General features: G+C 45.6%; 1 protein-coding gene across 1 annotated transcript in view; it reads left to right on the top strand.

The window, feature by feature from the left end:
* LOC137320985 (lipoxygenase homology domain-containing protein 1-like) overlaps positions 1-27,213 on the top strand; it is an 87,374-nt gene that overhangs the window by 31,423 nt on the left and 28,738 nt on the right. The window contains exons 15-19 of the mRNA XM_067983057.1: positions 10,757-10,966; positions 12,772-12,919; positions 17,489-17,697; positions 25,266-25,451; positions 25,859-25,986. Coding sequence (XP_067839158.1) covers positions 10,757-10,966; positions 12,772-12,919; positions 17,489-17,697; positions 25,266-25,451; positions 25,859-25,986 — 881 coding nt within the window. The remainder of the gene's footprint in view (positions 1-10,756; positions 10,967-12,771; positions 12,920-17,488; positions 17,698-25,265; positions 25,452-25,858; positions 25,987-27,213) is intronic.

The raw sequence follows: 27,213 nt of genomic DNA, 5'->3' as shown, positions 1-27,213 counted from the left end.
GCCATACGGCTCCTCGAGCCTGCTCCGCCATTCAATAAGATCATGGCTGATCTTCTACCTCAACTCCACATTCCCGCCCTGTCCCCATATCCCGTGATTCACTTAGTGTCCAAATATCCATCGATCTCAGTCTTGAATATACTCAACGACTGAGCATCCACAGCCCTCTGGGGTAGAGAATTCCAAAAATTCACAACCCCTGAGTGAAGAAATTTTTCCTCACCTCGGTCCTAAATGGCCGACCCCTTATCTTGAGACTATGACCTTTACTTCTAGACTCTCCAGCCAGGGGAAACAACCTCCCAGCATCTACCCTGTCAAGTCCTTACTCTTATACTCCAACCCCCTTGCAATAAAAGCTTAACATACCATTTGCCTTCCTAATTGCTTGCTTTACCTGTATGTTACTCTTCTGTGATTCGTATACAAGGACACCCAAATCCCTCTGACTACCAACATTTCTTAGTGTCTCAACTTTTAAAAAATATTCTGCTTTCCTATTCTTCCTACCAAAGTGGATAATTTCACATTTCCCCACATCATACTCCATCTGCCAACTCCTCGCCCACTCACTTAACCTGTCGATATCCCTTTGCAGCCTCTTTGCATCCTCCTCACAGCTTACTTTCCCACCTAGCTTTGTATCATCAGCAAACTTGGATACATTATACTCGGTCCCCTCATCTAAGCTATTGGTATATATGGTAAACAGCTGAGGCCCAAGCACTGATCCTTGTTACACCCACTAATTACAACCTGCCAACCGGAAATTATTCCTACTCCCTGTTTCCTGTCCGTTAACCAATCCTCAATCCAATATATTACCCCCAACCCCACGAGCCCTAATTTTGTGTGACAACCTCTTGTGTGGCACCTTATCGAATGCCTTTTGAAAATCCAAATATACTACATCCATTGTTTCCCCCATATCTTCCCTGCTACTTTCACCCTCAAAAAATTCTAATAGATTTGCCAAACATGATTTCCTTTTCATAAAACCATGTTGAAACTGCCTGATCATATTATGATTTTCTAAATGCCCTGTTACTACGTCCTTAATAATAGATTCTAGCATTTTCCCTACTACTGATGTCAGGATAACTGAACTACAGTTCCCTGTTTTCTCTCTCCCTCCTTTCATGAATAGCAGCGTTACATTTGCTACCTTCCAATCCACAGGGACCGTTCTAGAATCTAGGGAATTCTGGAAGATTAAAACCAACTCATCCACCATCTCTGCATCCACCTCTTTTAAAACCCTAGGATGTAGGCCATCAGGTCCAGGGGATTTGTCGGCTTTTAGCACCATTAATTTCATCAGTGCTTTTTATTAACCTTAATTACTTTAATCCCTCACTCTCATTAGACCCTTGGTTCCCTACTATTTCCTGTATGTCTTTTGTGTCTTCTACTGTGAAGACAGATACAAAGGGCCCGATATTAGGAGGGAGGCGGGTTGGCAGCGGGGGGTCAACTGGGCGCGTGGGTAACCCGCCCAGTAAAATCGGTGGGTTTGGCACGCGATAGTAAGCAAATTGAAGCCACTTACCTTGGCTTCTGGGTTTCGCGCTGGAAAGCTGCGCAGCGAGCGGACTGCACACCTGCATCATAGGTGGTCAGCTGGAGGAGTCCTATTTAAAGGGGCAGTCCTCCACTGACTCATGCCGCAGAAAATAGGCAAAATTACAGCATGGAGCAGCCCAGGGGGAAGACTGCTCCCAGGTTTAATGATGCCTCACTCCAGGTCCTACTGGATGGGGTGAGGAGGAGGAGGAGGGAGATCTTCTACCAGGCGGATGGGAGGAAATGGCCTGCCTCAGCCACCATGAAGGCCTGGCTCAAGGTGGCATAGGAGGTCACCAGCACCACCAACATATCACGCACCTGCATACAGTGCAGGAGGCGCTTCAATGACCTAACCAGGTCAGCCGAAGTGAGTACACTTACTCATTCCCCTACACTCCACCTGCCACATCACTGCCCCCACCCCACATCACCTTCTGCACTGTCAACACTACTCTATCACATCACCCCTCACACCCATTGAACCCTCATCCTCATCTTACCTGCACTTATTCACCTCGCCAGTACCCATCCCACCACTACCACTCAACCCAATCCTCATACAATCTCATGGCTCTCTCATACTCACCCTCTCATGCATCTCTTTCACGGTCAGCCTCACTCCACCTGCCACTACCTGTGCTGCAGCCACAGGGCATGCATCACATATGTGCAGTAGGAAGCATAAGGCAAACATGTTGTGAACATGAAGGGGATTCACAAGGGTCTTTGAGGGTTTGTCATGGTTTTTACTTATATTTGATTTCCGACCAACTCACATTACATATTATATTGTCACCACTACTGCCACGTCTTGGCCATTCTTGACTGGCTTGTGCAATAAGGCCCTTTCATGAGGTTCTCCATGAACACCCTTGATGCCACCCATTGGGACACCCTACAGTGGGTGAATGTGTAGTTGCATGCCTACTTTGTGCAGGTGCCTGTTGCGCAGCACTGTTATGTAGCTCCACATGACGGAGGTGGACGATGTGCCTGCCGAGGCTGGTGATGTTGCTCGTCCTCCAATGGAGTGATGAATGAAGCTATGGAACACCCCCCCCATCCTGACGGTGAGAGTGTGAGGGGGTCCGCAAAGTAGATAAATGTGTTTGGACAGCAGAGTTTAGGGTATGATGTAATAATTTTGAGCGTGGAGACAACGGTGTAGTAGGCAAAACTTTGTCTGAGGTGACAGAGTGCCCTGCTGCAACGAATGAGGTATTCCTCCCAACTGTCAAGGAATCCTCTGTATCTCCCAATGGCTGCTGACTGAAACACACTTGCAAGAACGGAGTGTTTCCCACAGCATGGGAATCACGCTGAGGAGAGTCCAAAATCACATCCCTGCTAAAATCTCTTCCCAGTGAGATCTGTCAACGACCTCAAGTACCTCCCTAACTATTTAAACTGCCATCCCGCCGGCTTTAATTACCGGCGGGAGTCTCGTATGCGGGGGCTGCGCGCGCATCAATTCGTGTTATTGGGGAACCCGGAAGTGGGCGGGTTGGAGCCGGGCTCCGGACCCGCTCCGGGATTCTCCAATATTAGGAACACCCCCGCCATGAACGCACCCGCTTGGCCATCCTAAAATTGACCCCAAAGTATTTGTTTAACGTCTCTGCCATTTCCTTGTTCCCCATTATAATTTATCCTGTCGCTGCCTCTAAGGGACCCATGTTTACTTTTGCTAATCTCTTGCTTTTTACATATTGGTGGAAGCTCTTACAATTTCTTGCTAGTTTACTCTTATATTCAATTTTCTCTCTCTTTATCAGTTTCTTAATCATCCTTTGCTGATTTCTGAAACCCTCCCAATCCACAGGCTTACTACTCTTTTTGGCAACATTGTAAGCCTCTTCTTTTCTCCCTCATGTATACACTTCAAGGTGACCTAACTGATTATAAGAACATAAGAACATAAGAAGTAGGAGCAGCAGTAGGCCATACGGCCCCTCGAGCCTGCTCCGCCATTCAATCAGATCATGGCTGATCTTCAACCTCAACTCTACTTTCTGGCCCAATCCCCATATCCCTTGATTCCCCTAGAGTCCAAAAATCTATCCATCTCAGCATTGAATATATTCAATGACACAGCATCCACAGCCCTCTGGGGTAGAGAATTCCAAAGATTCACAACCCTCTCCACGAAGAAATTCCTCCTCATCTCAGTCTTGAATGGCCGACCCCTTTTCTTGCGACTATGCCTCCTAGTTCTAGACTCTCTAGCTAGGGGAAACAATCTCTCAGCATCTACCCTGTCAAGCCCCCTCAGAATCTTATGTTTCAATGAGATCACCTCTCATTCTTCTAAACTCCAGAGAGTATAGGCCCATTCTACTCAACCTCTCTTCAAAGGCAACCCTCTCATCCCAGGAATCAATCTAGTGAACCTTCGTTGCACCTCCTCCAAAGCAAGTATATCCTTCCTTAGATAAGGAGACCAAAACTGTACGTAGTACTCCAGGTGAGGTTTTACCAAAGCCCTGTATAACTATAGTAAGACTTCCTTACTCTTGTACTCCAACTCCTTGCAATAAAGGCCAACATGCCCTTTGCCTTCCTAATTGCCTGCTGTACCTGCATACTAACTTTTTGTGTTTCTTGTGTGAGGACACCCAAGTCTCCCTGAATACCAACATTTAATAGTTTCTCACCATTTAAAAAATATTCTGTTATTCTATTCTTCCTACCAAAGTGAATAACCTCACATTTCCCCACATTATACTCCATCTGCCACCTTCTTGCCCACTCACTTAACCTGTCTATATCCTTTTGCAGACTCTTTGTGTCCTCCTCACAGCTTTCCCACCTAGCTTTGAATCATCAGCAAACTTGGGTACATTACACTCGGTCCCTTCATCTAAGTCATTAATATAGATTGTAAATAGCTGAGGCCCAAGCACCGATCCTTGCAGCAGCCACTAGTTACAGCCTGCCAACCTGAGAATGACCCGTTTATCCCTACTCTATGTTTTCTGTTCTTTAACCAATCCTCTAACCATGCTAATATGTTACCCCCAACCCCATGAGCCCTTACCTTGTGTAACAACCTTTTATGTGGCACCTTATCGAATGCCTTTTGAAAATCCAAATATACGACATCCACTGGTTCCCCTTTATCTACCCTAATAGTTACATCCTCAAAAAACTCTAATAAATTTGTCAAACACGATTTCCCTTTCATAAAACCATGTTGACTCTGCCTAATCATATTATGATTTTCCAAGTGCCCTGTTACCACTTCCTTAATAATGGATTCCAGCATTTTCCCGATGACCGATATCAGGCTAACTGGCCTGCAGTTCCCTGTTTTCCCTCTCCCTCCCTGATTATCATCAGTTTATATATTTCGAATTATATTTTCAAGATTATCAAGATGATGGCATGGTGGTGGAGGTGGAGATTATTGACAGTAATGAACCAAGCAATGGATGAGTGGGACATGGTGCAGGATAGGATACAGGCAGTTGAGTTTTGGATGAGCTGAAGTTTACAGAGGATGGGGGTTGGAAGGCTGACCACGACAGCATTGAAGTAGTCAAGTCTGGAGGTGAGGGGGTCGGAAGAGAAGTCATTGCTGGAGATGCTCTGGCTGCAATCAGAAACGTAAGAGTGGAACCAAGTGAGGGCAATCCCATTGAGCTGAACAACAGACAAGAGGCGTTAAGACCATAAGACCATAAGACCATAAGTGATGGGAGCAGGAGTGGGCCATTTGGCTCCTCGAGCCCACTCCGCCATTTTATGAGATCATGGCTGATCTGATTTTTACCTCAACTCCACTTTCCCGCCTTTTCCCCATATCCTTTGACTCCCTTGCTGATCAAAAATTTGTCTAACTCAGCCTTGAATGTATTCAATGACTCAGCCTCCACAGCTTTTTGGGGTAAAGAATTCCAAAGATTCACGACCCCTCTGGGAGAAGAAATTCCTCCTCATTTCCGTCTTAAATGGGCGACCCCTTATTCTGAGACTATGCCCCCTAGTTTTAGATTCCCCCATGATGGGTAACATCCTCTCAGCATCTACCCTATCGAGTCCCCTCAGAATCTTGTACGTTTCAATAATATCTCCTCTCATTCTTCTAAATTCCAATGAGTATAGACCCAACCTGTTCAATCTTTCCTCATAAGGCAACCCTTCCAGACCTGGAATCAATCTAATGAACCTTCTCTGAACTGCCTCCAATGCAAGTATGTCCTTCCTTAAATAAGGGCACCAAAACTTTTTTTTTTATTCGTTCATGGGATGTGGGCGTCGCTGGCGAGGCAAGCATTTATTGCCCATCCCGAATTGCCCTTGAGAAGGTGGTGGTGAGCCGCCTTCTTGAACCATTGCAGTCCGTGTGGTGAAGGTTCTCCCACAGTGCTGTTAGGAAGGGAGTCCAGGATTTTGACCCAGTGATGATGAAGGAACGGTGATATATTTCCAAGTCGGGATGGTGTGTGAATTGGAGGAGAATGTGCCTGCTGCTCTTGTCCTTCTAGATGGTAGAGGTTGTGGGTTTGGGAGGTGCTGTCAAAGAAGCCTTGGCGAGTTGCTGCAGTGCATCCTGTGGATGGTACACACTGCAGCCACAGTGTGCCGGTGGTGAAGGGAGTGACTGTTTAGGGTGGTGGATGGGGTGCCAATCAAGCGGGCTGCTTTGTCCTGGATGGTGTCGAGCTTCTTGAGTGTTGTTGGAGCTGCACTCATCCAGGCAAGTGGAGAGTATTCCATCACACTCCTGACTTGTGCCTTGTAGATGGTGGAAAGGCTTTGGGGAGTCAGGAGGTGAGTCACTCGCTGCAGAATACCCAGCCTCTGACCTGCTCTTGTAGCCACAGTATTTATATGGCTGGTCCAGTTAAGTTTCTGGTCAATGGTGACTCCCAGGATGTTGATGGTAGGGGATTCTGTGACGGTAATGCCGTTGAATGTTAAGGGGAGGTAGTTAGACTCTCTCTTGTTGGAGATGGTCATTGCGTGGCACTTGTCTGGCGCGAATGTTACTTGCCACTTATCAGTCCAAGCCTGGATGTTATCCAGGTCGTGCTGCATGTGGGCTCGGACTGCTTCACTATCTGAGAGGTTGCGAATCATCAGCGAACATCCCCATTTGTGACCTTATGATGGAGGGAACGTCATTGATGAAGCAGCTGAAGATGGTTGGGCCTAGGACAATGCCCTGAGGAACTCCTGCAGTAATGTCGTGGGGCTGAGATGACTGGAGAGTTTTCCCCCTGATTCCCATTGACTTCAATTTTACTAGGGCTCCTTGGTGCCACACTCGGTCAAATGCTGCCTTAATGTCACTCTCTCCTCACCTCTGGAATTCAGCTCTTTTCTCCATGTTTGGACCAAGGCTATAATGAGGTCTGGACCTGAGTAGTCCTGGCGGAATCCAAACTGAGCATCGGTGAGCAGGTTATTGGTGAGTAAGTGCTGCTTGATAGCACTGTCGACGACACCTTCCATCACTTTGCTGATGATTGAGAGTAGACTGATGGGGCGATAATTGGCCGGATTGGATTTGTCCTTTTTGTGGACAGGATATACCTGGGCAATTTTCCACATTGTCGGGTAGATGCCAGTGTTGTAGCTGTACTGGAACAGCTTGGCTAGAGGCGCAGCTAGTTCTGGAGCGCAAGTCTTCAGCACTACAGCTGGGATGTTGTCGGGGCCCATAGCCTTTGCTGTATCCAGTGCACTCAGCCGTTTTTTGATATCACATGGAGTGAATCGAATTGGCTGAAGACTGGCTTCCGTGATGGTGGGGATATCGGGAGGAGGCCGAGATGGATCTTCCACTCGGCACTTCTGGCTGAAGATGGTTGCAAACGCTTCAGCCTTGTCTTTTGCACTCACGTGCTGGACTCCGCCATCATTGAGGATGGGGATGTTCACAGAGCCTCCTCCTCCTGTTAATTGTTTAATTGTCCACCACCATTCACGACTGGATGTGGCAGGACTGCAGAGCTTTGATCTGATCCGTTGGTTGTGGAATCGCTTAGCTCTGTCTATAGCATGTTGCTTCCGCTGTTTAGCATGAATGTAGTCCTGAGTTGTAGCTTCACCAGGTTGGCACCTCATTTTTCGGTACGCCTGGTGCTGCTCCTGGCATGCTCTTCTACACTCATTGAACCAGGGTTGATCCCCTGGCTTGTTGGTAACGGTGAGTGAGGAATATGCCGGGCCATGAGGTTACAGATTGTGCTGGAATACAATTCTGCTGCTGATGGCCCACAGCACCTCATGGATGCCCAGTTTTGAGCTGCTAGATCTGTTCTGAATCTATCCCATTTAGCACGGTGGTAGTGCCACACAACACATTGGATGGTATCCTCAGTGCGAAGACGGGACTTCATCTCCACAAGGACTGTGCGGTGGTCACTCCTACCAATATTGTCATGGACAGATGCATTTGCGACAGGTGGATTGGTGAGGATGAGGTCAAGTAAGTTTTTCCCTCGTGTTGGTTCGCTCACCACCTGCCACAGGCCCAGTCTGGCAGCTATGTCCTTCAGGACTCGGACAGCTCTGTCAGTAGTGGTGCTACCGAGCCACTCTTGGTGATGGACATTGAAGTCCCCCACACAGAGTACATTCTGTGCCCTTGCTACCCTCAGTGCTTCCTCCAAGTGGTGCTCAACATGGAGGAGGACTGATTCATCAGCTGAGGGAGGGCGGTAGGTGGTAATCAGCAGGAGGTTTCCTTGTCCATGTTTGACCTGATGCCATGAGATTTCATGGGGTCCAGAGTCAATGTTGAGGACTCCCAGGGCCACTCCCTCCTGACTGTATATCACTGTACCGCCACCTCTGGTCGGTCTGTCCTGCCGGTGGGACAGGACATACCCAGGGATGGTGATGGAAGAGTCTGGGACATTGGCTGAAAGGTATGATTCTGTAAGTATGGCTATGTCAGGCTGTTGCTTGACTAATCTGTGGGACAGCTCTCCCAATTTTGGCACACGTCCCCAGATGTTAGTGAGGAGGACTTTGCAGGGTCGACTGGGCTGTACGCAGTACTCCAGGTGTGGTCTCACCAGCACCCTGTACGGTCGTAGCATGACTTCCCTGAGGATGAGGAGGATGGTGTGGTTGACCATGTCAAAGGCTGCAGAGAAGTCGAGGAGGCTGAGGTGGGACAATGCATCACAGTCAGAGAAGATGTCATTTGTGACTTTCATTAGGGCCATTCCAATACTGCGACAGGGGCAGAAACCTGGTTGCAAAGATTCAAACACTGAGTTGCAAGGATGATGGGGACGAATTGAAAACATGTTCGAGGACTTTTTAGAAGAAAGGGAGGTTGGAGATGGGATGGTAGTTTGCAAGGACAGAGGGTGGATGGATTTTCTGAGGGGGGTGATGACAAAGGTTTTGAAAAAGTAGGGGGAACGGTACCTGAGGAGAGGAAATCATTTTCAATGTCAACAGGCATGGGGGCCAGGAAGGTAAGTTGGATGGTCAGCAGTTTAGTGGGAATGGTGTCGAGGGAGCTGGAGGTGGGTCTCATGGCCAAGTTGTGCTTAGAAATGCATGTGAGAAGATAGTAGAGAGAGACACGGGATGAGGGCAAGGGTAGGGGGTAGCAGGGCAGTGAGGTTTGGCTTGGTGGACAAGGGGAAGGGGGGCAACAGCAGAGGAAACTGAACAAATGGTCTCAATCTTAATGACAGAGACCTACCAACACTTTGCACTGTTGTTAGAGGGAAGTGTGGAGAGGGAAGGGAAGAGCAGTTTAAGAAGATATTTGGAGAACAGATGCCGGGGGTTATCTTTGCTCTCCAGGCTGATCCTGGAGTAGTGGGCAGTTTTGGCAGAGGAGATAGAGGCTCGATAACACATAATGTGGTCCAGCCAGATCTGATGAAGAATGGCTAAACCAGTTGTGTGCCAGATATGCTCAAGTCTGTGCCCCTTGGACTTGAGGGAGCAAAGATGGGGGTCAGACTATAATCACGGCCCAGTATAAACCTTGGGTCGCTGTACAGCTTCTTCCCAATACACTAAGCATGGGACCCCTCTTCTCTCAGACCAATTCATATTCCACCTCTTCCCTCGAATGTGCCCCTAAAGAGCCGATTTGAGGGTGGAACAACCAGAAGGTTTTGCTGGGGAAATGGAATCAAAGGTGGAGGTGAGGGAGTGGTTGAACAGACCAACAGGTGCAGAAGTATTATGGTGAATGGTATGCCCAAGGCTAAGCAATTGAGAGTTTGAAAATGCAGTTGTAAGTAACTGGGAGGAGAGTTTTTTCCAGGGGCAGATACAGAAAGAATCAAGGCTAGAAAGGGGTAGGGAGGATATGCCAGAGGTGCCTGGAGATGGTCTTGTCTATAATATATCAGGGGGTGCCTGGAAATGGTTTTGTCTATGTTTGAGACAATGGGAGTAGCAGGGCACGGGACATGGCAAGGTTGAGAGTGGCCATGAATATGAGTAGGAAAGTTTATATGTAAGGAAAGATTAAAGAAGGACAGGAGCACAGAGAAATGCAACAGAGTAAAGCTGTGGTGCTGCAGGGAAAGCGAGGTGGGAGGCCTACTGTTGAATCCCTTGCCTTAGATTGAGCCTCAGGTATTTTGCTCTCCCCCGGGGCAGAGATCTTGGCCACGCACCCCTTGACCACCTAACCACATATAATCGACAGTGAGGGGGTAGAGCTAGTGAAACCAGACAACTTCCCTGCCTTCCTGCCAGAGTAATACCCACTCACCGTAAGACCAAACATGGGTGGCAATACTCAGTCTGCAGCGAGGGTTGGGGGGGGGCGCTGGGGGGAGATTGACAAATTCAATGGAGGAGGGAGAAGATCCGGTTGTGACTACCTCTCCCTCCTACTGTTTGGATTTGGGCTCATTCAGAGCCTTTTTAATAAAATTTCTCTTCAAGTCTTCAGGGGCTTGTTGTTCCTCCCCTTTCCGAGGCTGCAGTGAGTGCCCTGCTGCAGCACCACAGAATTTTCCATCTTTGCAGTGGCGTGCTCCCTCCGTGGAGTGGGGATCCCACCAGCAGCCCTCCCTCCAAATGGAATGGACCCTCAACACAGAGAAATGGGTCAGAGTCGTAGCGGGGTCTGGTGACCAGAGTAGTCCCGTCCCGATCCGCTAACCCAGGGAAGAACCCAGCTCTTTGACTCAGAGGGTTAAGCTTCTCTCTAAAAATGGCCACTTTGCTAAAATGAATTATCTTGCACTAACAGGTCGATACATTCACAATAGAAGCTGTAGACCTCGGACAAGTTTTCAAGATCAAGATTCGCCACGACAACAGCATGGCGAGTCCTGATTGGTATTTGGAGAAAGTGGAGGTGATTGACGTGGATTTGGAGGAGAACTACTTGTTCATGTGTGAACGCTGGCTTTCGAAGGCCAAGGAGGATAAGAGAATTGAAAGGATACTGTTTGTGAAGGTAATTTGTGCACTAAATGCTTAATATGGTTGCAAATGGAATTGCATCAACATAACTGTAGGGTGCCACAGGGATCAGAGCTGTCACCTTTACTGTTTATATATTATTTGGAGTTGGGGTCAGAAATAAAGCTATTTACATTTGCAGGTGACATTAAATTCAGACAAACCAAACACAAAGGGATCTGGATAGGCGGGAAGATTGGTTGATGAATGTCAAACTGCATTTAATGCAGACAAATGCAAGTTTGAGAGTGGGGATGGGAAATACAGTGGTAATATAAAATAAATGGCTATAGAATACAATACTGGAGAAAGAACTGGGACAATTGATGGATAGCTCATCGAAACCAATATCACAGGTTGTGGCAGCAGTATGGAAAACTAACTGGATCATTGGGGTGTATAGTCAGAGAGATAAATCACAAATCCCAGTGGGTGATAATGGGGCAGATTTTGCTCCTTAATGTTTGGACATAATTCATTGTGTGGGTGGAGTGTGAAGAGGAAAATCAGGTGGAGCAGTTTGTATGGCCATAACACCAGTTTTCTGTCCTTTTTAATTAATAGATGAAAAGTCAGAAAGATTGCATTACAGGCGTGCAATCCTCCCTACCTGATTTTCCTTATAGTGCTCCGCCCAGGCAATGCTTTATGCCCAAGCATTAAAGAGGAAACTCTGCCCAATTACTTTGTACAAGTGGTATGGCCACACCTGGAGTACTGGGTACACTTCTGTTTGCCGTACTACAGCAAGGCTATCCAGGCATTGGAGGCAGTGCAGATACTGAGATACTTGAGTCAAACCAAACTGATACCTACCTTAAGGCCATTTGAGCTCTGAGGAGAGCTTAAAAAGCCTGCGATTGCTTACTCTGGAGAAGAGAAGGCTCAGGGCAGATATTATTCAAGCATTGAAGGTTCTTAAGGCAATAAATAAATTAAATTTCAAAATATTTTTGAGATTGAACTCTCGACCCAGAGGACACCGGCTCAAAGTTAGAAGAGGGAAGGTGTATTGCAGTTTTGATTTAACTACTTTATGTAGGGGGTGGTGGGAGAATGGAATGGGCAGCCTAGGGGGGAAGCGGAGACAGATAGTGTGGAAAAACTTACGGGAGAATTGAATAGATATGAGGGAGTAGGCAAATAGATTCTTAGTCTGTCAGGTGGCCAACAGAACCTTTTCCAGTCCTGAAATATCCCATTTTTTTTAATTTCTGCTTTCTTACAGCTCTTGACACTCTCCTTAAATGAGAGAAAATCCCCAGGTCTTTAATTGCCCCATAAATATTATAAAAGGAAAATATTACTGATGTCTCAGACACCCTTGTTACCATGTTTTATGCTTTAGAATTGCGGGTTAGAGGCAGCCTGGGGGCTGACATTTTCAGTATAGGCCTCCTTAGACATCAGAAATGGGACAGAGGATGGGTAACAATCCAAGTTGTCAACAGACCATAAGTTATGGGGAGTTTCCTTAAATTGTCAGTTCTCAGCCCATCTCTAACCAACAGTCCTAAAGCATAAATTAATATTAAGGAGAAACATATGGAGAGTGGTGGCAAGGGATTGACATTGGGGTTTGAAGGATTAAGGGGTGATTGGATTAGTTGGTATTGAAGGAGTGATAGGATTTGGGGGTGCTGAAGAATTTGGCAGTGAGTGGCAGAGGCTGAGAGTTGGGTCAACGAGGGTAATTTGAAAGGGGGAGTTGGGAATTAGAGGAGTGAGGTTGTTGGGGGTAAAGAGTTGGAGAGAATGTTGCCCCATCTTATATGATCATCTCTATATTTTTCCTTATAGGGTTATGAAGGAGATCGGACAAGTGTTCACAGTTCTTCTAAAAGCTTACATGGTTCATCATTGAGTCTTCGAAACGTTAACAATAGTGCCCTAACTAAGAAGGGTAAACGGAAAAGCATGATTGAAGACACAATTGAGGAAGGACCTAGTAAGAATATGTTCAGCTTTATCTTCTGTCCATGCTTATAAAAATTGGAAAAAATAATAAATGTAGTTGGCCTCCCATAAGACTTTTAAGATATGACAGAAACCCATATAGCCCTCCCTCCATTCAGTAAAGTACCTGATGCGCCACAAATTCTGCCATAAGGAACATTGTTTACAGATCTCTCTCTCAAAGAATGCTTTGCCTCCCCACCCCTTTTCTCTCCCAATCATTTTTTCCCTTATGATTCCAATAGGCCAGCATCCATAATGAAGAAATGAGATTGCCTGCAAGCTCCACAACATGAAGAGTGTGTATTTGCTTAGTTGGCCATCACTATCTTACAATGTTGTCAGTTGTTTTTTAAGAAAGGAGAGAGAGGGAAACCGGGGAATTATCGACCAGTTAGCCTAACATCTGTTGTGGGGAAATTGCTGGAGTCTATAATTAAGGGTAGGGTGACCGAACACCTCGAGAATTTTCAGTTAATCAGAGAGAGCCAGCATGGATTTGTGAAAGGTAGGTCGTGCCTGACAAACCTTATTGAATTTTTTGAAGAGGTGACTAAAGTAGTGGACAGGGGAATGTCAATGGATGTTATTTATATGGACTTCCAGAAGGCATTTGATAAGGTCCCACATAAGAGACTGTTAGCTAAGATAGAAGCCCATGGAATCGAGGGAAAAGTACGGACTTGGTTAGGAAGTTGGCTGAGCAAAAGGCGACAGAGAGTAGGGATAATGGGATGGTATTCACATTGGCAGGATATGACTAGTGGAGTCCCGCAGGGACCTGTCTTGGGGCCTCAATTATTCACAATATTTATTAACGACTTAGATGAAGGCATAGAAAGTCTCATATCTAAGTTTGCCGATGACATAAAGATTGGTGGCATTGTAAGCAGTGTAGATGAAAACATAAAATTACAAAGGGTTATTGATAGATTAGGTGAATGGGCAAAACTGTGGCAAATGGAATTCAATGTAGACAAATGTGAGGTCATCCACTTTGGATCAAAAAAGGATAGAACAGGGTACTTTCTAAATGGTAAAAAGTTAAACAGTGGATGTCCAAAGGGACTTAGGGGTTCAGGTACATAGATCATTGAAGTGTCATGAACAGGTGCAGAAAATAATCAAGAAGGCGTATGGAATGTTGGCCTTTATATCTAGAGGACTGGAGTACAAGGGGGCAGAAGTTATGCTGCAGCTATACAAAACTCTGGTTAGACCGCACCTGGAGTACTGTGAGCAGTTCTGGGCACCGCACCTTCGGAAGGACATATTGGCCTTGGAGGGAGTGCAGCGTAGGTTTACTAGAATGATACCCGGACTTCAAGGGTTAAGTTATGAGGAGAGACTACACAAATTGGGGTTGTATTCTCTAGAGTTTCAAAGGTTGAGGGGTGATTTGATCGAAGTTTATAAGATATTAAGGGGAACAGATAGGGTGGATAGAGAGAAACTATTTCTGCTGGTTGGGGATTTTAGGAGTAGGGGGCACAGTCTAAAAATTAGAGCCAGACCTTTCAGGAGTGAGATTAGAAAACATTTCTACACACAGAGGGTTGTAGAAGTTTGGAACTCTCTTCCACAAACGGCAATTGATACTAGCTCAATTGCTAAATTTAAATCTGAGATAGATAGCTTTTTGGCAACCAAAGGTATTAAGGGATATGGGCCAAAGGCAGGTATATGGAGTTAGATCACAGATCAGCCATGATCTTATCAAATGGCGGAGCAGGCACGAGGTGCTGAATGGCCTACTCCTGTTCCTATGTTCCTAGTTGTAGCCTTTTAAATGGGGTTATTTCTCCACCCCAGAGAAATGGCACATTAACAGTCCTTCCCTGAACCCCTACTTGGTACCAGAATCTACTAAATACAAAGGTCTCTGGAATCTTAGCTACTGAGATAAAACACGTGAAAGGATTGGAGCTGGAAGGATAAAATATTAAAGGGTTTGAAATAAAAAGTTTAAATACACTGAAGAATGAGATATTGAGAGAGAAACACACTGAACGATGAGAGGCAGAAACAAACTGGAGAATTGAAATGGATGAAGAAAAAAACTGACCGATGAAAGATGGAGAGAAACAGACTGAGAAACTAGTGATGAAGGGTTTAACACAAGGATGAGGGATTGAGGGAGAAGGACACTTAAGGATGTGAGATATAGGGGGAAAAAAATTGGATAAGGGCCGTTTTTGGGCACAGGTAGCGTGATGTGCTATTACCCCACACCCAATGGCCCCTGCACAGGCAGGACTCAAGTTTCAGCCCACTGGAGGACTCACCTGCACTCAGCATTCCATTCCGGGCCTTGCATGTTGAATCAATGCAATTCTCACTTTCCACCACCAGAGGGAGCTCCTACCAACTGCTCCACACACAACATCCCTCACCCCCAACATCCCAACTCTTTCCATCAGTGCTCAACTCTTCCAACCAGATGCTTCCTCTCACCCTCACACATTACCACTGTTTCAAGCCGCCCACCCACAACTCACAGGCCACACACACTGGCAGCTATTCAACCATGACAGGCACATCACCCAGACACACGTCCGCTTTCTTGCACGAGAAGGTGGCGCATAACAGGAGGCAGCAAATGGCCCCTCTAGCCTGTTCCACCATTCAATGAGATCATGGTCGACCTGTGACCTAACTCCGTATACCTGCCTTAGCCCCATATCCCTTAATACCCTTGGTTCACAGAAATCTATCAATCTCAGATTTAACTTTCGCAAGTGAGCTAGCGTCAACTGCCATCTACAGAAAAGCGTTCCGAACGTTTCCCACCCTTTGCATATAGAAGCAATTTCTAATTTCACTCCTGCACATCCTGGCTCTAAATGTTAGGCTATGTCCCCGCGTCCTAGTATTCAAGTGTAGGAGACCTCCAAAAACAGATACAAATGTCTCGGCAGCCAGAAGCAATCATCCAGCCACTAACCTGTAAATCCTGCATGGTCCCTTTAAATAACGCCAGTGGTGGGTCCTCCAGGCACTCTAAGGCACGTGGTCTGTGTTAAGGCTGTGAGTTGAGTTGAACGTTAAGTCCCAAAATGGTTCTATCCCTTTAAATCAGCATTGCACACTGATTGAAGCCATTTTCTCCCTACTTTACATGATTCCAGTGTGCGATATCTGCGCCTGCGCTAACTCCTATACCAAGATGGTGTCTGGCGCACGTCACGCTGGAAACGTGCGTGCGCATCCAAGACGCCATCTTGAATGTCAGAGAGGCAGTGTAGCACCGAAACAACGGGCGCAACACGGTTCAATTTAACGCCCATAGAGAGAAACATTGACAGGTGTGAAATTAAGGCTAGAACACATTGGAGATAGAGGGAGAAACACGCCAAAAATGTAAGCTGAAGAGAGAAAATGCTAAAGGATGAGAGACAAGATGAGACACCTTTAATGTTTGGATATGGAGAGAGAAACACACTGAAGAATAAGAGATGGTGGGAAAATGCACTGAAGGAGAGAGAAACACACTGATGGAGGACAGGTGGAGAGGTGAACAATGAAGGATGAGAGATGGAGGGAAAACGCACTGAAAGATCTAGTTGGAAGGAGAATAAAAATGGAAGATGAGAGATGCAGGGAGAGATACTGAAGGATGAGAAATTAAAGGAGAGATACGTAATGAATAATAAGAGATAGAACGAGAACAAAGTTAACAAGTCACCCAGTCCAGATGGCATGCATCCTAGGTTGCTGAAGGAAGCAAGGGCGGAGATAGCAGAAGCTCTGACCACAATCTTTTAATCCTTCTTGGATATAGAAATGGTGCCAGGGGACTGGAGGATTGCAAATGTTAAAAAAGGGGAGAGGGATAAACCTGGTAACTACAGGCCAATCAGTCTAACATCAATGGTGGGAAAATTACGAGAGACCATTGTCAAGGACAAAATTAATTCTCACTTCGAGAAGCCTAGGTTGATAAGGGACAGCCAGCATGGATTTGTTAATGGCAAATTGTGTCTGACTGACCTGATTGAATTCTTTGGTGAAGATAGTGCAGTAGATGTTGTAGATATGGACTTTCAAAAGGCATTTGATAAAATATCACATAACAGACTTGTTTGGAAAATAGATAGACGGAGAGACATTGAAGGATGAGAGATGGACAGAGAAACACGCTAAAGGATTGAAGAAGGGCAGAGAAACATGTTGATTTGATTTGCAGCTTGGCCAATTCTATTTTTCAGCACTATGGGAGTGAGAGCAACTTCATAGTTGGCAAGTGTTATTTTGTAGCCCTGTATCTGACATTTGGCCAGCAGGCCTCGCGGTTGCCTGCCACTCAGGCTTAATTTGCCTATCAGTCGTCAGCTCAATGCGCAGTCGGCAAAAACTGTTCAGTTCACTTTTCATCTGCCATCCTCAGAGCAGAACAGTCTCCTTAAAGATCATGAAGAGGCTTGTGACCCAGTCTTGCGCAGCAACCATTATTGATGAGTGAATAGCTAATTTGTGGTTACAATGGGAGAAAATGACAATGTGGGGGGCAAACCATGAGATAATGAAATAACATATTTCCTTCTCCCTCATCTGTTAACAGCCATCCCATACCACATAACAATTACCACAGGCCTGGAGAGAGAGGCTGGCACCAATAGCCGTGCTTATGTCATTATCATGGGGCCTCTGAAGATTCACACATCGCGAATGTGGCTGGAGCTTCCTGAAGGGAAGAAGGGATTTGTTCCCGGATCAATGGAAAAGTTCCAGGTGATGGGGATGGATGTTGGAGAGATTAAGAAAATTGAGGTGAGCTGTATCCCAGTATCTGAACTCTGTCCAATGGTCCTGTCAACACAGGACTGTGTTGTAAGAGACAGAAAGAGCCCGTTTGCCTCATTGCTACAAAAAAAAATTCCTGGATCGGTTCCTCAGTTCTTATTGTTCAAATATTCACAAACAGCAGATGTGGAATAAAATCAAGATTTAATTTTTTTGCAGTTTTTTTTAATCCCTCCAGTTTTCTCCACTTTGTCCCAAATTGCGGTCTCTTGCAGTTATACAGGTGTCTTCTGGTACCTCATCAAGTGACCATTCTCCATGTGTAAACCAAGACGCCGAGTATCGGCAAGCTATTTAGCCATAGAAGGCATTGCAACTGGCCCCATTAATATCTTCATCTGGTATCCACGCACACATATTTTCTGGCAGGGGTCACACTTGACCCCTGAAGAATCCACCACCACCCAAATGGAAACTAGCTGTTCGAGATAACTAACTTCTGAAAATCAGTGTCCTACTGCTGAAATGAATCATACGTCTTGCAGAATTTGAGGTCAATCTAATTAAAGCATTGTTGTCACTGTGGCATTGGACCTTGTTTGTAACTGAGCCTTGCCAAATTATTATCCTTTGATCAAAACTTCTTTTGTGGTGAATTTTGTGCTCTTCAAAGTGAAGAATATCAATGCTAAGAAATGGAATGCCTTCTATTTTAGGACTCTGGGGGGGATAAAATTCAATTTTGATGGGGGTGCAAAACGGGCGGTAGCGGATCAGCCCCCCTTTACACACCACACCCGATTTTTCTTTCCATGATGGGATGTATAACGGGCAGCAGGTGAGGTATGGGCACTTAGATGCAGCGTAAAATTCCTTCTACTTTGCTCCAACATTATCCCTCAGTCCAAACTCCTACTGCACCAGTGTCATATTTTTCCTTTATCCACTTCAGCCATCCCGTGGCCCCTCAGAGTGAGACTATCGAAACTCGTTTCATGTGGGACTTTACAGCAACAGACAACATAGACCTTTCTGAATTGGATTTGAACCCAGGTCCCAGAGCTGAAAGGTCAGCAAATCAAAACCAATGGCACCAATTTACAGTTTTCAATATTTGAACCCCAAAACACTAGTAAAATCCCAGAATATCCATGTCATAAATAGAATCATAGAATGGTTACAGCAAAGAAGGAGGCCATTCAGCCCGTGCCGGCTCTCTGCAAAAACAATCCAGTTAGTCCCATTCCCCTGCTCTTTCCCCGTAGCCCTGCGATTTTTTTCCCTTCAAGTACTTATCCAATTCCCTTTTGAAAACCACGATTGAATCTGCCTCCACCACCCCCTCGGGCAGTGCATTCCAGATCATAACCACTCGTATAAAAAAAGTTTTTCCTCATGTCGCCTTTGGTTCCTTTGCTAATCACCTTAAATCTATGTCCTCTGGTTCTCGACCCTTCCGCCAAGGGGAATAGTTTCTCTCTATCTTCTCTGTCTAGACATGTTTATGATTTTGAATACCTCTATCAAATCTCCTCTCAACCTTCTCTGCTCTAAGGTGGACAACCCCAGCTTCTCCAAAATATCCACGTAACTCATCCCTGGAAACATGCTAGTAAATCTTTTCTGCACCTTCTCCAAGGCCTTCACATCTTTCCTAAAGTGCGGTGGCCAGAACTGGACACAATACTCCAGTTGTGGTCGAACCAGTGTTTTATAAAGGTTCATCATGACTTCCTTGCTTTTGTACTCAATGCCTCTATTTATAAAGCCCAGAATCCCTAATGCTTTTTTAACTGCTTTCTCAACCTGCCCTACCACCTTTAACAATTTAGACAGATATGCTCCTAGATCTCTCTGTTCTTGTACTCCTTTTAGAGTTGTGCCCTCTAGTTTATATTGCCTCTCCTCGTTCTTCCTACCAATGTATCACTTTGCATTTTTCTGCGTTAAATTTCATCTGCCAGGTGTCTGCCCATTCCACCAGCCTGTCTATATCCTCTTGAAGTCTATCACTATCCTCCTCACTGTTCACTACACTTCCAAGTTTTGTGTCATCTGCAAATTTTGAAATTGTGCCCTGTACCAAGTCCAAGTCATTAATGAAAAGTAGTAACGATCCCTGGGGAACATCACTGTCTCCCTTCCTCCAGTCCGAAAAACAACCGTTCACCACTGCTCTGTTTCCTCTCACTTAGCCAATTTCGTATCCATGCTGCCACTGCCCCATTTATTCCATGGGCTTCAACTTTGCTGACAAGCCTAATATGTGGCACGCTATCAAACGCCTTTTGGAACATAAGATCATAAGAAATAGGAGCAGGAGTTGGCCATTCGGCCCCTCGAGCCTGCGCCGCCATTCAATCAGATCATGGCTGATCTTCAACCTCAACTCCACTTTCCTGCCCGATCCCCATTTCCCTTCATTCCCCTAGAGTCCAGAAATCTATCCATCTCAGCCTTGAATATATTCAATGACTCAGCACCCACAGCCCTCTGGGGTAGAGAATTCCAAAGATTTACAACCCTGTGAGAAGTCCATATACACCACATCAACCGCATTGCCCTCATCAGCCCTCTCTGTTACCTCTTCAAAAAACTTAATCAAGTCAGTTAAGCACGATTTGCCTTTACCAAATCCATGCTGGCTTTCCCTAATTAATCCACACTTGTCCAAGTGACTATTAATTTTGTCCCGGATTATCGTTTCTAAAAGTTTCCCCACCACAGAGGTTAAACTGACTGGCCTGTAGTTGCTGGGTTTATCCTTACACCCTGTTTTGAACAAGGGTGTAACATCTGCAGTTCTCCAGCCCTCTGGCACCACCCCTGTATCTAAGGATGTTTGGAAGATTATGGCCAGTACCTCCGCAATTTCCACCCTTACTTCCCTCAGTAACCTAGGATGCATCTCATTCAGACCTAGTGACGTATCTACTTTAAGTACAGCCAGCCTTTCTTGTACCTCCTCTTTATCAATTTTTAGCCCATCCAGTATCTCAGCTATCTCCTCTTTTAATGTGACTTTGGCAGCATCTTCTTCCTTGGCAAAGACAGATGCAAAGTACTCATTTAGTACCTCAGCCATGCCCTCTGCCTCCATGGTCCCTAATTGGCCTCACCCCTCCTCTTACTACCTGTTTACTATTTATATGCCTGTAGAAGACTTTTGGATTCCCTTTTATGTTGGCCGCCAGTCTATTCTCATACTCTCTTTTTGCCCCTCTTATTTCCTTTTTCATTTCCCCTTTGAACTTTCTATATTCTGCCTGGTTCTCACTTGTATTATCAACCTGACAGCTGTCATACGCCCCCTCTTTCTGCTTCATCTTACTATCTATCTCTTTCGTCATCCAGGGAGCTCTGGCTTTAGTTGCCCTACCTTTCCCCCTCGTGGGAATGTACTTAGACTGTATCATACCCACCTCCTCTTTAAAGGCCACCCATTGTTCAATTACAGTTTTGCCTGCAAATCTTTGATTCCAATTTACCCTGGCCAGATCTGTTCTCAACCCACTGAAAATGGCCCTCCTACAATTAAGTATTTTTACTCTAGACTGCTCCTTGTCCTTTTCCTAATATAAACCTTATGACACTATGATCACTGTTCCCTAAATGTTCCCCCACTGACACTTGCTCCACTTGACCCACCTCATTCCCCAGAACCAGATCCAGCAATGCCTCCTTCCTCGTTGGGCCGGAAACGGACTGATCAAGAAAGATCTCCTGAACACACTTCAGGAATTCATCCCCCTCTCTGCCCTTTACACTATTACTATCCCAGTCTATATTAGGATAATTGAAGTCCCCCACTATCTCTACTCTATGGCTTTTGCAACTCTCTGTAATTTCCCTGCAAATTTGTTCCTCTATATCCTTCCCACTAGTTGGTGACCTATAGAATACACCCAATAGTGTAATGGCACCTCTATTGTTTCTTAACTCTAATCAAATAGACTCTGTCCTTGAACCTTCCAGGACATCCTCTCTCTCCAGCACTGCAATATTCTCCTTAATCAATACAGCCACCCCACCCCCCCCCCCCCCACTTTCTTTCCTTCCCTCTGTTTCCTGAGCATCTTGTATCCAGGAATATTTAGTTCCCAATCCTGCCCTTTTCTGAGCCAGGTCTCCAACACATCATATTCCCATGTGGCTATTTGCGCCTGCAGCTCACCAACCTTGTTTACCACGCTTCATGCGTTTACACACATGCACTGTAAACCAGTCCTAGACTTTCTTTTATTCTCTAATAATCTGATCCCACCTAATACCGTACTATTTCTTACTCTATTGCTGTCTCTCCCAATCCTTTGTGCACCCTTGTTTCTTCTTTCAATGCTGCATCCTGATGCCCATTTCCCTGCCAAATTAGTTTAAACCCTCCCCCACAACACTGGTGATCCTTCCCACGAGGACATTGGTCCCAGCTGTGTTGATTGAGGTGCAACTCGTCCGGCCTGTACAGGTCCCAGACCTGGTCCCAATGCCCCAGGAATCTAAAGCCCTCCCTCCTGCACCATCTCTCCAGCCTCGCATTCATCTGCTCTATCCTCCTATTTCTATACTCACTAGCGCGTGGCACTGGGAGTAATCCGGAGATTACTACCTTTGAGGTCCTGCTTATTGGTCTCTTTCCTAACTCCCTAAAATCTGCCTGCAGGGCCTCATCCCTCTTTCTACCTATGTCGTTGGTATCGCTATGGACCACAACCTTTGGCTGTTCACCCTCCCCCTGCAGCCGTTCAGTGACATCCACACTGGTTGGAGAGTGAGATGCCCTCAGGGAGTCCTGCATTACCTGCCTGGTCCTCCTTGTCTGCCTGGCGGTCAACCAATCCCTCTCTGCCTGCACTTTCTTAAGCTGTGGGGTGACTACCTCCTGAAATATGCTAGCCATGTAGCTGTCAGCCTCGCAGATGCAATACAGTGATGCCAGCTGCTGCTCAAGCTCCAAAATCCAGAGCTCGAGCTCCTCCAGCTGACGACACCCTGCACCTGTGGCCGTCCAGGACACGAGGATAATCCTGGAGTTCCCACATGGCACAGGATGGGCATTCGACAGGACTGAGGCGGCCTACCATGCCTATATTTATTAGATTACTATCTCAACTTAACAGAAATAAATAAAGACTTAAAAAAAAACACTCACCAGCTACTCACCAATCAGCTCCTTCCCTTGTGCTGACATCACTTTAGTTTTTTTTTATTTTTTACGTCGTTCCCTGACGCCCTCGCTCCTTATCGTCTCCGACACTCCACCCCCAAACTCCTTCACATCCACTCTCCTTACCTTCGAACTCCCCGATTGAGGCCTACTCCCAGGGCCTCGCTCCTTATCGTCTCCGACACTGCGACACTCCACCCCCAAACTCCTTCACATCCACTCTCCTTACCTTCGAACTCCCCGATTGAGGCCTACTCCCAGGGCCTCGCTCTTTAACGTCACCGGCACTCTGCTGCTCCTCCCCCGAACTCCTTCAGATCCACTCTCCTTACCTTCGAGCTCCCCGATTGAGGCCTACTCCCAGGGCCTCGCTCCTTATCGTCTCCGACACTCCGACACTCCACCCCCAAACTCCTTCAGATCCACTCTCCTTACCTACGAGCTCCCCGATTGAGGCCTATTTCCAGGGCCTCGCTCTTTAACGTCACCGGCGCTCTGCTGCTCCTCCCCCGAACTCCTTCAGGTCCGCTCTCCTTACCTTCAAGCTCTCCAATGAAGTATTTAATCAAAACTTTTAATAATTCACAGCAGCCTTCGGACTGCTGCAGGTGTGTTCTCTGTCCTGGGTTCATACTGACCACAACAGAGTAATAGGGCTTTACATTGGCTCAGTGGTTGCACACTCACCTCCGAGTCAGAACATCTGGGGTTCAACTCCAGAGACTTGAGTGCATAATCAAGGCTGACACTAAAATTTAATTTTTTGAGCCGGTAACAAGGAGGGTCGATGAGGGTAACGCGTTTGATGTAGTGTACATGGATTTTAGCAAGGCTTTTGACAAGATCCCACATGGCAGACTGGTCAAAAAAGTACAAGCCCATGGGATCCAAGGGAAAGTGGCTAGTTGAATCCAAAATTGGCTCAGTGGCAGGAGCAAAGGGTAATGGTTGACGGGTGTTTTTGCGACTAGAAGGCTGTTTTCAGTGGGGTCCTGCAAGGCTCAGTACTAGGGCCCTTGCTTTTTCTGGTATATATTATTGATTGGGACTTGAATGTGGGGGGCTTGATCAAGAAGTTTGAAGATGATACAAAAATTGGCCATGTGGTTGCTAGTGAGGAGGAAAGCTGTCGACTGCAGGAAGATATCAATGGACTGGTCAGGTGGGCAGAAAAGTGGCAAATGGAATTCAATCCAGAGAAGTGTTGAGGTACTGCATTTGGGGAGAGCAAACAAGGCAAGGGAATACACAATAAATGGGAGGATACTGAGAGGTGTAGAGGAAGTGATGGATCTTGGAGTGCATGTCCACAGATCCCTGAAGGTAGCAGGACAGGTAGATAATGTGGTTAAAAAGGCATACGGGATACTTTCCTTTATTAGCCGAGGCTTAGAATATAAGAGCAGGGAGTTATGCTGGAACTGTATAAAACATTGGTTAGGCCACAGCTTGAGTACTGCATACAGTTCTGGTCACCACATTACAGGAATGATGTTATTGCACTAGAGGGGGTACAGAGGAGATTTACGAGGATGTTGCCAGGGCTGGAGAATTTTAGCTATGAGAAAAGATTGGATAGACTGGTGTTGTTTTCTTTGGAACAAAGGAGGCTGAGGGGAGATTTAATTGAGGTATATAAAATGATGACTGGACTAGATAGAGTGGATAGGGAGGACCTATTTCCCTTAGCAGAGGGGTCAGTGACCAGGGGGCATAGATTTAAAGTAATTGGTAGAAAGATTAGAGGGGAACTCAGGAGAAATTTTTTTACCCAGAGGGTGGTGGTGGTCTGGAACTCACTGCCTGAAAGGGAGGTAGAGGAAGAAACCCTCAAATCATTTAAAAAGTACTTGGATATGCACTTGAAGTGCTGTAACCTACAGAGCTACGGACCAAGTGCTGGAAAGTGGGATTAAGCTGGATAGCTCTTTTTTGGCCGGCACAAACACAATGGGCCGAATGGCCTCCTTCTGTGCCATAACTTTCTATGATTCTGTGACACTCCAGTGCAGTACTGAAGAAGTGCTGCATTGTTGGAGGTGCCGCCTTTCGGATGAGCCATTAAACTGAGGCCCTGTCTGCCCCCTTAGGTGGACACAAAAGATCCCATGGCATTATACAAAGAAGAGCAAGGGAGCTCTCCTGGTGTCCTGACCAATATTTATCCCTCAACTAACATCAGCAATACGATTATCTGGTCATGTATCTCATTGTTGTTTGTGGGAGCTTGCTGTGCGCAAATTGGCTGCCGTGTTTCCCTACATCACAACAGTGACTACTCTTCAAAAGTACTTAATTGGCTGTAAAGCGGCTTGGGAAAGCCTGAGGGATTTAAAGGAGCTATATAAATGCAAGTCCTTTCCTCTCCTTTCCTTTCTTACCTGCAGTTTTGTATTGTTCTATGATTGTGTCTCTGTTTCCCTCTGAACAGCTGGGTCACGATGGTGCCACTCCAGAGAGCTGCTGGCTAGTAGAGGAGATAGAAGTCTCAGTGCCTACCAAAGGCATCATGTACGTCTTTCAGTGCAAATGCTGGCTTGCCAAAGACCGAGGGGATGGACTGACAGCACAGGTGTTCAGCATCCTCGATGCAGAAAATGTCCAGATTGGCCAGAAGGTAGGGGTCGTTTATAGCTTTACAGAATGAGCCAAAAAAAATGCAAGCTAATACAAACAGACGGATTAGAATGTTGACTAGGAAATGTGTTCAGAATGGGAATTGGAAATGAATGAGAATAAGAAGTAAATCAGTATGGGAATAACAATAGAAGTTACATCGAAATAGAATCTGTGCAACGGAAGCATAGGGAAAGTGGGTGGAGTGGTGGATCAGTGGTGAAATTGTAGATAATGGATAAGAATAGGAATGGGAAGTGGGTATGGAATCAGAATAGAAATGGTGAAATAGAAATAGATCATGTGGAAGGGAAATAAACAGGAACTGGATTGGTAATGGTGAAGTGGAATTGTCTGGTTACATCTGGAATTTGTCTAGAGTTGACAGTCAATATGGTTCTTCAACAGGTCCCTTATGAAATAACCATGGTTACCGGTGACACCCCGAATGGTGGGACTGATGCCAACATCTATATGTCTGTCTTTGGAGCTAATGGGAGCACAGAGGAGACGCTACTCGATAAAAATGGAGACAGGTGGGTTCTAGCTCCAGTGTAATTTCAAAAGTTCACGATTACATCTCCGTCTGTCTTCCCTTCCTCCTGCAATCTTTAATGTCCAAGTTTGGCATCATCTAAGCAGTAGTACTTGATTCATCTCATCTCTTCTCTTTTCAACACTTGTAAACAATTTTACAACACCAAGTTATAGTCCAACAATTTTATTTTTAATCCCACAAGCTTTCGGGGGCTTCCCCCTTCCTCAGGCGGTGTGGAAATGACATTTTCGAATCCTTCGCATTTTAAGATCACAGAACAATGCCTGGTGATTACTGCCCGTTGCCAAGGCACTGGCAGTGGTGATTGCCTTGGCAACGGGCAGTAATCACCAGGTAGTGGCGATTGCCTTGGCTTTTCAACACTGGTAGTGTCCTAAGGGCCTTTACTTTTCATTTATGTTTCTCAATGAAAAATTAATAAATCTCTCTTTTGCCAGCCATTTGGCACCTTTTTTTGTAATTTTTGGGCTTTAATGGGTGGGAAATTTCAGTTTTAAAGCATTGAGCAAATGTACAATATAATGAAACTATGAAACAGCAGCCCACTGTCCCACGTGATTCACACTTTAAGTAGCAACACCATCCAATTTACTAATGTCTTAAATCTAAACAAAGGATACAACGAAGGTATGAGGCCCAAGTTGGCTGTGGTTGATTGGGGAACTACATTAAAAGGTACGATGGTAGACAGGCAATGGCTAGCATTTAAAGAATTAATACATAATTTGCAACAAATATATATTCCTTTAAGGCACAAAAAAACCAACAGGAAAAGTGGCCCGACCGTGGCTAATGAGAAATTAAAGATAGTATTAAATCAAAGAAAGAGGCATATAAAGTTACCAGAAAAAGCAGTAAGCCTGAGGATTGGGAGCATTTTAGAATTCAGCAAAGGAGGACCAAGAAATTGATAATGAAAGGGAAAATAAAATGAGAGTAAACTAGCGAGAAACATAAAAACGGACTGTAAAAGCTCCTATAGGTATGTAAAAAGGAAAAGACTGGCGAAGGCAAATGTGGGTCCCTTACAGACAGACGGGAGAATTTATAATGGGGAATAAGGAAATGGCAGAGAAATTAAACAAATACTTTGTGTCTGTCTTCACGGAAGAAGAAACAAAAAACCTCCCAAAAATACTAGTGAACCAAGGGTCTGTCGAGAATGAGGAGCTGAAGGAAATTAGTATTAGTAAAAAAATAGTAC

Source organism: Heptranchias perlo, chromosome 1, assembly GCF_035084215.1.
Source record: "Heptranchias perlo isolate sHepPer1 chromosome 1, sHepPer1.hap1, whole genome shotgun sequence".
NCBI classification, from domain to species: domain Eukaryota; kingdom Metazoa; phylum Chordata; class Chondrichthyes; order Hexanchiformes; family Hexanchidae; genus Heptranchias; species Heptranchias perlo.
The sequence above is the reverse complement of the archived record's forward strand: the minus strand, read 5'-3'. Positions and strand labels throughout refer to the sequence as shown.